Source organism: Stigmatopora argus, chromosome 13 (assembly GCF_051989625.1).
Source record: "Stigmatopora argus isolate UIUO_Sarg chromosome 13, RoL_Sarg_1.0, whole genome shotgun sequence".
NCBI lineage: Eukaryota > Metazoa > Chordata > Actinopteri > Syngnathiformes > Syngnathidae > Stigmatopora > Stigmatopora argus.
The window spans coordinates 7,427,201-7,440,752 of NC_135399.1; the positions used below are offsets into that span (position 1 = coordinate 7,427,201).

At 35.6% G+C, this 13,552-nt stretch overlaps 1 protein-coding gene across 1 annotated transcript in view; it reads right to left on the bottom strand.

The window, feature by feature from the left end:
* Positions 1-11,737: 11,737 nt before the first annotated feature.
* The window catches only part of bard1 (BRCA1 associated RING domain 1), a 35,289-nt gene continuing 33,474 nt past the window's right edge, over positions 11,738-13,552 (bottom strand). The window contains exon 12 of the mRNA XM_077617582.1: positions 11,738-11,876. Coding sequence (XP_077473708.1) covers positions 11,859-11,876 — 18 coding nt within the window. The 3' untranslated portion in view covers positions 11,738-11,858. The remainder of the gene's footprint in view (positions 11,877-13,552) is intronic.

The window sequence follows — 13,552 nt, forward strand, 5'->3', positions numbered from 1 at the left end:
CATCAAGACATTAAATGTGCCTTATAATCAGGTCTACCTTATCTATAAAACTAATGTCGTACATTCATGGAAAACATTATAGTCCGAAAAACAAAGTATTTTTGCGGACTAGCCCCAGCAAAACAATGCACAATGAAAAGGGAAAAAAAAAATAGTCACAATGGAGCATAAATCGCATTTTCGGGAGGGCAATTTTTATGTTTTTTTTTTAAATCAGAAACCAAGAACAAGCATACGTCGAAGTAACAACATTAAAATGGGGAACAAGAGAGTTTAACTAAGCATATGTTAATGTAACAGTTTTTCAGATAACAAATAAGCTGTCGATTGTCAGAGAGAAAAAAAATACATATATAAGTCTTGAGTATTAGTCGCAGGCCCAGCCAAACTATGAAAAAAGTGTGATTTATAGTCTGGAAAATACTGTACTAGGCTTGATATACAAGTTATATTTTTCCAACAGGGATTGTGGATTTACAGTCAAAGTACTAGATTGTTGTTATTTTTGGAGCGTATTACAAACAAACTACAAAGACATTTCCAATATTCTTCACTAGTTAGCCTTAGCTATCTTTGTTTTACGGATAAGGCAATTAAGATCAGTTCCTTATTTACAATGAAAAATGCCATCTCCTCAGAAATAATAAAAAAGTAGAGAGTGCAAATGGCACAAGATAAAACAAATACAAAATGTTGCCTCACTTTAAAATAGAAATAAAGGAGAACATTAAAAGAAGTTATGGTGCTCAAACACAATTATTTATTGAGATGTTTTTGCAAGTCTATTTGTTATTCATTGTTTCATTGACTTCCAATCATGTGACTCTTCATCCTTTTGTGAGTCTAAATAAGTTTGTCATTAGTAGACATTAAGTATTCCATTTGAACTGGGAGGGCTGATAGCAAATGTGTTGCCATCCTCCCATTTCAAATTTGTGTTGCCAATGGCAGGCAATGAGTTGAGAGAAATAGGACAAACCCATAGGGGCGGAAAGAAAGGGAGAAAAATGCACAAAATTAAAATGATTTTACGCCAAAGAAAAACTGAAAATCTATTTCTAAATCATATTGTCCAGACCTAGAAAATGTGCTGTTTATTGCTGCCAGATTGTTGAAAAACCATCATGGTTTTGGCAGTGCGCTATTTGCAGTAAATCTTGATGGAACAGTCAAAACAAAGATGCGGTTCAAACTCCTACTGTCTTACATGAAGCCACACATGAGCCTCGCACATTGTGATTTGATCAATATGTCCTACGCATATGAATCAATCTGATTTCTTTGTGTCAGCAATGATTAAATTAAATATATATATATACTGTATATTAGTTAACAAGTGGGCATGCATGCTCGCGGTTGCAGTCTTCAACCTGTACTTTTTTACATTTTTAGTCAAGGGTAAAATATTTATTGTTTGACCCAGTGATTCATTGGTTTCCACAGGTTAGGTGAAGCAGAGTATAAAACAAACGGACGATGATGCAGATTATGATTTAGTGTTTCAGTACTTTTTGCCAGTCAAAATGAATGACTGTCCATTCCCCTTCCCAGTTAAAATGGATTGGACGTCCTGCATGCTCATTGCAAGATGAGCATTCACAACCAGTCCTCACAGATTAAATGAAGTCTCTCCTGGTAGAAATTGATTAAATATCTATCATCGGCAGTGGCAGTGAAACATGATTTTCATCAAGTTTGATCCTTCAAAAAATTGATTTAATATTGACATTATTAGCCATCACACATGTTCATTAATCGGTCAGTTTCAAAAGATGTAATTGAAAACTAGGTGTTCCATTTATTGGGAGGTAAACTTTATTGAACTGCTTCTCTGTGCTTTGAATGGAAGATTAATCTTAAGGGTTTTCATTTAGTTAGAGGAAGAGCTCCACAAATGGAGGGAAATGTGAGCAATTTAACAGCATCTTAAGTGGATTGGGACACGAAGATACAGCAGTGAATTCTTATATGTTACATGAAATATCAAAGTCATTGTTTTAACTGCAAAAGATTAGTCACCACAAAAACACTAACAGAGAATGTACATATTAGATTTTTTTACAACAACCCATGAGACCTAAACAAAAACCAAGGTTTAAGAGGCCATTCTTTGAAAAAAGCAAAAGAAAAGAACAAAGAAAACTCTGCAGATTATGTACCACATTTGATTTAGGCAAGTGAACAGACAAAAAAAAAAAAAGAAATTTATACATGTTTTATCCTAATGATTCCAACACCTAAAGATATGTCATGAAATATTACCAGCACTTTTTCATTTAGCTCCAAATTCACACTTTTCCATGTCTCATGGCAGCTTTGCCCCATAAATATTTCAGAGAAATGACAAAAGTGTCTCAAGCTCATGAAAAATCCAACTTCCAGGGGGGTAAAGATGAACTGAAGAGGCATATGCCTCATGGTGTGAGAGACTTTGGATAGTAAAAGAGTTAATGAGAAATTGGGGGATATTTTTTAAATAATAAGCATTTTGAGGTCATTGGTCATTTTTAATCAGACGTTTTCTGTCATTATCCTTTATTTTATTTTTTTTTTTTATTATTAATATTACCACTGACAGCAACTGACACAAAAAACATTTATTATGGGATGGGAGGCACTGAATGATCGATCATGTTTCCCGGCCAGCCCTCTGACTCAAAATGGATTGGATGCCTGTTATTGTCAATGGCAGCCACTGATTTAAAATATACAAATAAAAAATGGCGCTTTTAGAACAGTGGGAAGTTTGTAGATGTGTGTTAAGTTTGAGTGGTCATTGTAATAACAGTTAATTTTATGAATGATCCTGTTTGTCTTTCATCTGTGGTAGCAGCCAAACAAAGCATAAATCGGCCTCTGTACATTATCGTGTGACTATTATGGGAGAGTTGCATTTTTTCCTTTTAAACAGCTCAAGACTAGTTAAGCACATTAGAGCCAGCTTTGGTGTTTGTGAAATGATGTAAATGCTCTGCTTTTACTTTTTTTAAATGTACTTTTATACTTTTTTTGTATTATTGTTATAATCTGTCAGAAATGGGGCAGAGGGAAGAAAATCCAGATTGTCTGCCAGGTCTAAAAAGCAGTGAGGGAAGCCCTGAGTTTAAAATCAGGTAACAATAAAAAACACAGTAGCCACTGTAATCTCAGACAGTTGAACTAGCTCGTCACTATTAAGGTCATAACAGTTGAATGCCGTTATATACCGTATTTTCACGACTATAAGGCGCACATAAAAGTCTTAAATTTTCTCCAAAATAGACAGGGCGCCTTATAATCCATTGTGCTTTATATATGGATGAATACTAAAATTGTTATCACGATAAAATAAAATAAATCAGTCGGTAGGGTACAATCTACAGCTCTCACAACTACGGCAAGCATTTTCCCATAGAAAAAGTACTGCGCAGTGACTGCTGGGATATATAGTTCTTTTGTCAATACACCTAATGGATTGTGGCCTGGCGATCGACATCAACACAGCTTTACGAAGTATGGAAGACAGCATTGGAATAGTTACGCTAGCTACTATTTGCGAATGGATTGTGGCCGCCTGAACGAATGTATAAAACTCAGCGTTTTCGATGACTCATTTGGACAATTGTTCAATTCGGATACAGAAAATGAGGACTTTGATGGATTTGTGGGTGATGATGACGTGAGTACATTGTAAAATGGCTAAATAAAGTACAACCAAACTCAGTTTTGCTTCCGTTGCCTTTTTAAAAACGTGTTTTTAGCGTGTGGGTGTAGCATGTATGTTTAAGCTGGTGTATGTTTTGCCATGCCTGGCTGCGTCTATAAAAACGGTGCATCCTTTGTGTGTGTAAAATACAGAAATAGCACTCGTTACTGATACTGGGGCTAAAACTACGATGCGCCGTTTAGTCGTGAAAATACGGTACTTGACTTAGGTAGAGTATAGCATTTCCAGCTCTGTTATGATTCATGCCACTTTAATTGAATATGGCTTAATGTTTTATATCTAACTTGTGTGGTATACTCAAAATAATTTGAAGCCTTACAGTACAAAATAAACACTTCTTTGCTAATCGCTCAAATAATAATTTCATAGTTCTGTTGATTTATAAAGGTTAATAGTGCCTTACTTTTTCATTTATAAAATTGATACCGTAAATACCCTCTCTTTAAAGATAATTACTGCAACAATATTTCTCACAGGCTATGTTTCGACTTTTATGGAAGTGTAGAGTTTAATTTTTTATTCAAAATGATGTTAGATCAATGGATAGTAACCTAAAGAGAATCTATTCACCCAAACCAGAAATCTTGTGTGATCAAATGTCATGATGAATGGTAGAGAGTTTCAAATGCAAGTACTCCTGAAGTAAAATTAAGAGGTAAATGAGCACATTAAAATTCTATTATGATTACATGGTTTAGCAGGAATTATTTAGCTCGCAGCTCCAGATGATTTGTGGATTTGATTTGTCATTTACATTGGCTTTCATCTACTTGTGTGGCTTCTTTATTTATTCTACATCTACTGTAGTATGTCATTTTAATACCAAAGTCACGCTGGCCTCACAAAGTCTGTGTGGCTGATTTATTTTTCAAAGGCTCTTCTCTATAATGATGCTTCATTGATGTTTCTTACATCTTTGACTGAGTATCACATTGGGGTGATTCAGATCACCAACGTCTCAGTGGATCTTGAAGGATACTGGGAAAATGTCAGTGTCAGTGCATTTTAAAATAGACATCATTTCATGATAAATGAAGTCCTCTGCTACTTTGTAGAAAAGGTCAAAATTTGAGGAGTTGGTTTGGCACACTTGTCTTGAAGAGTTGTAGAGGTTGCACCATGGTAACAACCTTCTTTTACTTTGGCACTTCTTTACTGATTGACATCTGCATAAATCTGATGTTATTTGGTAAAACTAATTAATGATGACTATTTTCAAAAAGAAGCTGAAACGCAATGCTATCTATGTCTATTTGAATACTATGTTTTTCCCTTTTATTACTTTTGAAAAATTCCAATTCTTGTCCAAAATATAGAATAGGTCAGGGGTGTGAAACCCAGTTTGGTTGGCTGGCCACATTCATGGTGACCAGATCTCATGTGGGCCGGACCATTTTAGATATAATATTTAGATTTTTTTTTTAATAAATGGATTAAAAGAACTGGATTAAAAGCCCTGAATATTCAGTTTTTTATAGATCTAAAACAATGTTTATTTTAGCTTTTTTATATATATTTTTAGATTTTACAAAATGATTTTTGAACTAAAAACACAGAAAAAATGGATTAAAAATTACAATTATTGATTTAAAAGGGGGAAAATCAGGAAATTTAATATACATCTATACTCTTCATTTTAACTTGATCCTAAAATAGAAAGTCGGCACTCATGATTTACTTTCCCGGGCCACACAAAATGATGCGGCAGGCCAGATTTCGCCCCCGGGCCGCCACTTTGACACATGTGGTCTAGAACCATCAGCGGTACTGAAATAAAAGCATTCAAAGCCAGTCCTCTCATTTTAAATGATTTTCCCGTTTATAATTGTCAACGGCACACTATTAGTTAAGTATTATGAAATCTAAAAAAAAACATTAAATATACTGTAAGTCTATTTTGATTTATTTTCATTGCATTATTTTTTTTGTTTTAATTGGCATTTCATGAAAGTATAATTCTAGTGATTAATGCAAATATTCATACAAATGATATAAAAATACAATGATTAATAATAAACAAAATAGTAATATATTTAAAATTCAGACGTGACATCCACCTATGTGGACATCACATATTTGGAAGGCCACACTTGTGTACCTAATGTTAAAATTGTGGCCTACATGACCTTAAGTTCTGATGGCCATGAATGTGGATGCCTAGTATTTTTTTTAATTATCCAAACTAGTCACAAGCCCAATAAATAGTACGAGATGGCCCCATGAGGCTTCAATAGAAAAAGCAAAAATCACATTTTTTTAAACTACCTTAAAAATTGCAACAATTTTATTGACTACACATGTAATGGTCATTATTAATATAAACAAGAATCACTGCCAAATCAACACCAATGTGTTTCTTTGAAAAAGAAGGGGGGGGGGGGGCGGGTGAATAAAGCAATTTCAATACCCAATCTGTCAATCTTCGCTACAATATATGCACATCAAGTGACAGGATCAGTATTTTTCTGACATTACCATGTCATGTGGAAAATCTCTTGTGTCCGACCACTTAAGACAAGCTCCTGTTCTGAAAACTAGACTCCTCATTATCTATATTTCTTCTAGTACCTCGTCAAAAGTAATCAATTATATCTCTCCTATGGATGTACATCCATTGTCAAGTTATCTCTACTTTCTTCAAATTTTGCCCCAAACTTGAAAAGGGGCCCCGATCTTATCAACGCAGGAACAACTCAAATCCTTCCAGTTTACAATTTTATTGAAGTTTATGGTGATAGGAAGTGGTTAGGTTTAAAACCTTAAAGAAAGGGGGGAAAGAAGGAAGCATGTGACGTCATTCAAGTTTCACGTTACTATGGTAATCAAAGTGTTGCTCTTGAGTTTACTAATAACATCTTGAATTTACTACAGAAAAGCAGGAGAGTGTTGAAATGATAGAGTGGAAATGCATGGGTACATTAACTGATTGAGTAAATCAAACACAAATATTCACTTTACAGAGATAGGTCATAAGAGTAATCCAAGTTAAGGGAAAATACAAATAATGCAACTTAAGGTTGTGAGAAGCAAATTAAGCATCAATCAGCTGGCATCTAGGTGGTACTTATTTTATCCTACCAGTTGCGTGTGATCGGGTCTGAAGGGTATTCCTTGCTCCTTTCTCGCCTGTCTACTTTCAAGGCTTGAATCTGATTTTTTTATATCCTGGCTCATGCCCTATGATCTTAGGCAGGAAAGGAGGCGAGGTGACTTTTATTTGGGTTTTCTTTTCTGGCCTCTGTTGGCCTGGAGGAGGGGCAGACATATCTTCTCCAAAGTTGACTTGACATCCATATTAAAATCACTGTTGAAATATTATGACATATGGCAGAAATTTTTCATGAATTATTTAGAAGTAATGGTTCTCTCATTACTGACCAAATGTAGGATGAAATACTGACAGGGAACACTGACTATAATCTGAGTGTTATCTTTGTATTTGCATATATTGTAGATATCACAAAGTCTAGTTCTTAAATAAGTGTATCCATTTATTAAAAGATAAGATTAAAATATCCCACTAATTTCCATATAGGCAAAAAATGATGTACTCTTCTGTATCTATAATGCTTGTTTATTATTGTGTTTATTATTGTATTTATTATAACTAAGTCCATAGCCAAACCAATAAAAATCCTAAGTGTACCACAAGTCAATAAGTTCCAAACAAAGGGCAAGGCATCTCATAAGGAATATATTAAAGTTTCTCAATATTACTTTATTATTTGTATTCAATTATTTGCTTCAGGGATCACAACAATTGCAAAGTCCATTTGGAATATTTTTATAGAGACCCTCAAATGACTGTCATTTTTTTCATATCCAGTATGAGCAGTTATTCACCTTTGACTGACCTGTATTATTTAAAAAAAAGAAGAAAAAGAGAAAGATAAAGAGGGAGAGAATGAGAAAAAACTACAGTAATTTAAAATGTGCATGGATGAATAAACAATAATGAAGATATCAAGCAGAACATTGCATCAGCTATTATCTAGCAAGGCTTATTAAATATGTTTTATGAGTTGATTAAAATGAATCAGAATACAAGTCAAAACGTGATAAAGCAACTGCAAAGTCAGACTGGATTGTGTCAAGGCACTGCCAGAGATTTTGCATCACACATGAGGTCATGTTTCCGAGCACAATTGTCATATTGAAGTTTAATTTTATACTTTCTTTAGTCCTTTTGACCAGCGATATTAAAAGACTCTTTCACGCAGAACATATTACAACAGATTTAGCACATAATCAGGCTTATAGGACCATATTCCCTCTCCAGACTTGTAGAGGACAACACGCATTGTATCCTATCAGCGTTGCATACAATGGATATCTATACTTTTCAAATTGTTCTTTTGTAGCTGTAAATAGCATCAAATGGAGGCCTATTGATTTATATCATCAAGTAGTTGAGATGTCGATCCATCTATGAAGCCGAGATGTCTAACAATCCATGGTGTCATTACTATAAAGTGCCATGTAAATAAAAAATAACATCAGAATTTTTATTATTTTTAACGAGAGAACTTGAAGCCTTTATGTCGAAAAAAAAACAATAAATACGCCACATGGTTCAAACGGAGATGATCCATAACTTGTTTGTTTACTAACTTAAATTGTGCGGCAGAAAAAAATGATTCCATGAAAGGAACAAAGCCATTAATCACAGTAAACAATTTTCTCGTCCACCATAATCCCGACCATTTCAAAATGTTTAATTGTTTACATTTTCTTGACAGCATTTTAATCAACACAGGATCATGATTAATTTCCACGACGAGAGTCAAATTAACACAATGTACACAAGAGAGGTGTGTGCACATTTAAAAAAAAAAGGTTGAGAATGTAGTGGCTCGAACTAATTGGAAGAGAGAAGCTTTTCCAGGGTAGAATTAGAACTCATGAATAAAAAATATAGCTATTTTGTTCTCATAATAATGAAAAAGACTGGCTTGTATTCACATTGTGCATTTCAAGTGCGCTGCATTTATTTCCATTTTTTAAACATTTCATACATCAAAAACCTGCGTTTTTAAAATTATTGACAAAAAATAAATTTAAAAAACTGTTAACCAACCCCATAGTGCCATTCATGATTAAAGCCATCCAATCATGTAGCCTTTTTCACCCTCTTAATGAGAATTTTAAATAGACTGGCCCCTTCAAATAGAGTCAAAAAGTCTCATCTCATCTCATTTTCTGAACCGCTTTATCCTCATTAGGGTTAGGGGTTGGGGTGAGGGGGACCCTGACCCGATTCGAAAATTTAAATGGCAAAAAAAAGAAAATGATAACAATGGCACAAATGAGCGTACAGACAATTTGATTGGTGAAGCCATGAAGTCATTGATGGCATTCGCCTGTCATTCAGTAATAAAAGGGAAAGTCACATTATAAGACGCTTATCCTCTTTTTCCTGGATGTTGTCGAAATGAATAAAATAGAATGTTGTTTATTCAGCAGCAATGGCCTCAAGCAAAAAGGAACTTCAAAGTCGCTTGCAAGTGATGAGTTGGTATATGTGAATATTTTATATATTTGAAGGTATTTTTTCTATAACTTCCACTTCAATACTTTACTTTTTTAATCCTGTAGAAATTTTCAATGCAGACAGACAACCATTCGCACTCACACCCATACATAGGGGCAGTTTAGAGTGTCCAATCATCTTACCATGCATGTCTTTGGAATGTGGGTGGAACCTGGAGAAAACCCACTCAGGCTCGGGGAGAACATGCAAACTCCGCTCCGGTAGACTGAGCTGGGTTTGAACCCAGGACCCTAGAGCTGTGAGGCCGACGTGCGAACCACTCAGCTGCCGGGCCGCCCCTAAACATATTCAGTCTAGTATAATTTAACTTTTTAGTATTATAGTATAGTTTATATCTCAAATGATGGCAAGACTATTGTGGTGACATTGATATGCATCACTGGCAAATGGAAAATTGCACCTACTAAATATGGACATTTGGTAATTTCCTGAGTGAGTCAGAGCACCAAAGTTCAGTCATCATTTTTATGGCCTCTCTTAATCAAAAATGACAACACCTGTGTTTGGCAGACAACAAAACAAGTTTATAGCAGTTTCTATCATGTGACGCACATTGTAGTTATGTAGACCAACCCATCTACAAAATATTGGATTGGATAACTTTTATTCATCCCGTATTCGGTAAATTTTGTTGTCACAGTAGAAAGAGGGTGAGGATGCAGAAATAGGAAAGGCATTTTAGACATAAATAGATAAGTAATAAGTAAGTCAATAAATAAATACACGAATAAATATATAAATAAATAAGCGTGTTGCTGAAATACAATAGGTAACATACCATGATGTCCATCATGGACATCACCTCCCACCCCTGCATGAGTCTGTGGAGTCCCTCCAAAGCTCTTTCAGCAATAGACTGCTGCACCCTCATTGCAGGAAGGAGCGCTTCCACAGATCCTTCCTCCCATCAGCTGTCAGGCTCTTTAACAAAACAAATGGCTGAGTGTTAAGACCTACCGTATGCATGCATGTGCATCTATGTGCATGTATGTATGTATATATGTGCTTATATATGTATTTATGTGTTATGTATATATGTGTGTGTGTGTGTGTATATATGTATATATACATATACACATACATGTACATACACACATATGTACACATACATACATGGGAGGAAGGATCTGCGGAAGCGCTCCTTCCTGCAATGAGGGTGCAGCAGTCTATTGCTGAAAGAGCTTCGGAGGGACTCCACAGATTCATGCAGGGGGTGGGAGGTGCTGTCCATGATGGACATCATGGTATGTTACTTTCCCAATTCCTATTGTTGGTGCTATATTTCAATTGCAGGTAAACTAAGGTTGATATTGTGGACCTCAAAATTGAAAATTCTAAATAATCTCTTTTTATATATTTATTCATTTTTATCTTTTTCCATTGTTTTAATAAGAAGACAGGGAATCAGTAAATAGTGCTGAGCACAACATGATAATTTCATAAAAATGCCTTTTCCAGGAGCTATGTTGATATTTGATTCAGTTTGTCATCTATCACAGGAAGCAGTTTGTCATCCTTCAACAGTAGACAGGCTGGCTAGTTGGAAAGGAGGTATATTGCTCACAAATTAAAAAGATGATATCAGTAAGGAGCAGTTGAAATTTCAAATGGATCAGTCAAGCTGACATTAATACATGTTGTTGAAACTGAATTACAAATATTAAAGCTAAAGCCCAACTATGAGTTTGTCCCTATGTTGTATCCCTAGTGGAAAAAAAGGAAATACATTTTCACAATGAAAGGCATAGCAAAATCCATTATTACCTATGCTGTCACAAAGCCTTCGTTTTATTAAGAATGTCTTAGTCAGATAAGTCTAATAACCCGAGGCCCCCAGCTTGCCTCAGCTCAATCTGTTTTCAAAGTATTCTGGTTTAGAAATTAGTCTGAATAGGCAGTGACTGAATGGAATGTCTAAATCCTGCTTGGAGGTTGTAAATGGCTTCACCCTCATGCCTAACTATTCTAACATTTGAAACAGACTCTGTCTTAGTGAATGAGCTACAGCAGGAAAACATAGACAGCGGAAGGCATGGTTGGATGCTGCCTTGCAAAATGCTGAGGGGGATGAAGAGCTTCCGTTCCATTAGCTGATTGAATTGGAACTTCTCTGGGCTGGGAACTGTTTGCTTCCAATCATCCAACATAAGCAAGAGGCAAGCACATCTGCGCACGTGAAAATGCGTCATGGCAAAAATTGTCACTCTCGCATAATAGATGCAGATGGCCTGTTTCAAGAATGCTTTGTGGCATCTATGTGCACTTTAAACATTTTTTTTTCGTGGCCATGTTTTGAGTGAGCCAGCATGAAGGCTTAATTGAGCGTAGTGTGTTGGAGCAGCTAGCCAACTGTCCTAAACAATGGAGAGATGGCCAGCCACTTACATTAGGATCCAGCTTTTACTCGTCTGCAATGGCAGATTGACTAAATAATAAATCATTGTCTTACAGCAACATTGCAGGCTGCCGTGTGAGATGAGAAAAGGAGAGGAGAGGGTATGTGAAAGTGTTTTGCTTCTTCAGATCCAGGTCAACAGCAGTAATGTTTCTTTACCAGAGGTAGGGGGAGGGGATGTGAGCTGAGGGTGGGTGGTGCATACTTTAATGCAGGATGAAGATCTGCGATGAAGATGCATATATTTAGCACAGTCAGAGAAAGTGGTGTCCAAAGTTTTTTGTTTGTTTTTTTAATCAAGGACTGCATACATAAGAACTGAAAGATGCAGTGACTACTTGGGCATCCTTTAGTTAACAAACTACAGGTCTATCTTCCAAGCAGCACATTTAGGAGATAAACACGATTAAACTATATAAAGACAATCTTCAAGTGAGTATTTACAGGAAATTACAGGAAACGTTCAAGATTTTTCCTTTCTAATTAAAAAAAGCTATTCCTAACTATCATAAATACCCTTCTGTCTAAACCATTTGTACAGCACAAAATAAGGTTGACAGCAGATAATGTTTAAACATTTAGTTTTACATAAATAAAATTATATAATTTATCCATTAGGATCATAAATACCCTTCTGTCTAAACCATTTGTACAGCACAAAATAAGGTTGACAGCATATAATGTTTAAACATTTAGTTTTACATAAATAAAATTATATAATTTATCCATTAGGATAACTTGTTAAACAAAGTTTGTTTCTGGAGTGTAAAATTGAATACATTCAAATTGATTGGACGTCAAGCACCACCAAAGGTAGCCATTAGTTTAATTCTGATTATTGGAAAAGTTTCCTGATTCGTTGCAAAATTGTGAAGATTTTGGAAGCACTTTTGTCACTGGAAAACTTGCCCATCATCACATGTATCCAAGAACCTTTTACATTCTGTCCCCAATTTCCAGCTAAAAAAACACATCTTGCTCCAAAAGTCCACATTTGTCCTGATTGTTGGTCAAGAATCTATTTAATCAAATGGGCCTGAGGATACCGAGCACACTCACAAAGTATTAAACATTGAACTCAGACTGCTAGAGGGTTCTCGAAACTTCACTAGAGTGCTTAACGGAAAACAAATAACGTAATTTGACCCTATTGAAAAATAATTTCCCAATGACTATTTAAGTAAAGCAAAACAAGGCTATAACGCTGGTTTGAGATTTATAAGAAATGTATTGCCGACCCTTAGGGTGCAATATGATTGAACAAATTACAAATTGCCCCTGTCCTGCACTTATTCAAGTAATTGCATCTAGTATTCCTAATACCTATTTTCATTAGGCTCACAATAAGAAAAGCAACATGGAAAAAAGTGTGACCATTCATAAAACCAACAGTCAGTTTTTATTTGGCTAGGTATGCATATTTCTTTTTTTTTATTCAGTAGGAAGGTATGTCTGCCACGTTGCACTATCATGGAGTGATTTTGTATTGCAAGGCGGTTTGTAACAGAGTAGCTGGCAGTTCTTTGAACACGCATCTGTGTATCAGATGATTCATTCATATTCTATACCGATTATCCTCACAATAGTCACGGGGGGTGGTGGAGCCTATCCCAGGCTCAGGCACCAGCTGGGAGACACCATGAATTGGTGGCCAGCCAATCGCAGGGCACAAAGAGACGAACAACCGTTTACGCTCACACTCATACCTCGGGGCAATTTAGAGTGTTCAACCAGCCTACCCTGCATGATTTTGGATTGGATAACTTTATTCATCCCGTATTCGGTAAATTTCATTGTGGCAGTAGCAAGAGGGTGATTAGACAGAACAACAAAGCAAAAGCACAAAGTACAAAGCAAATCAAAGTAAATGGGATCATTAAGAATCACCAAATCAAATCAT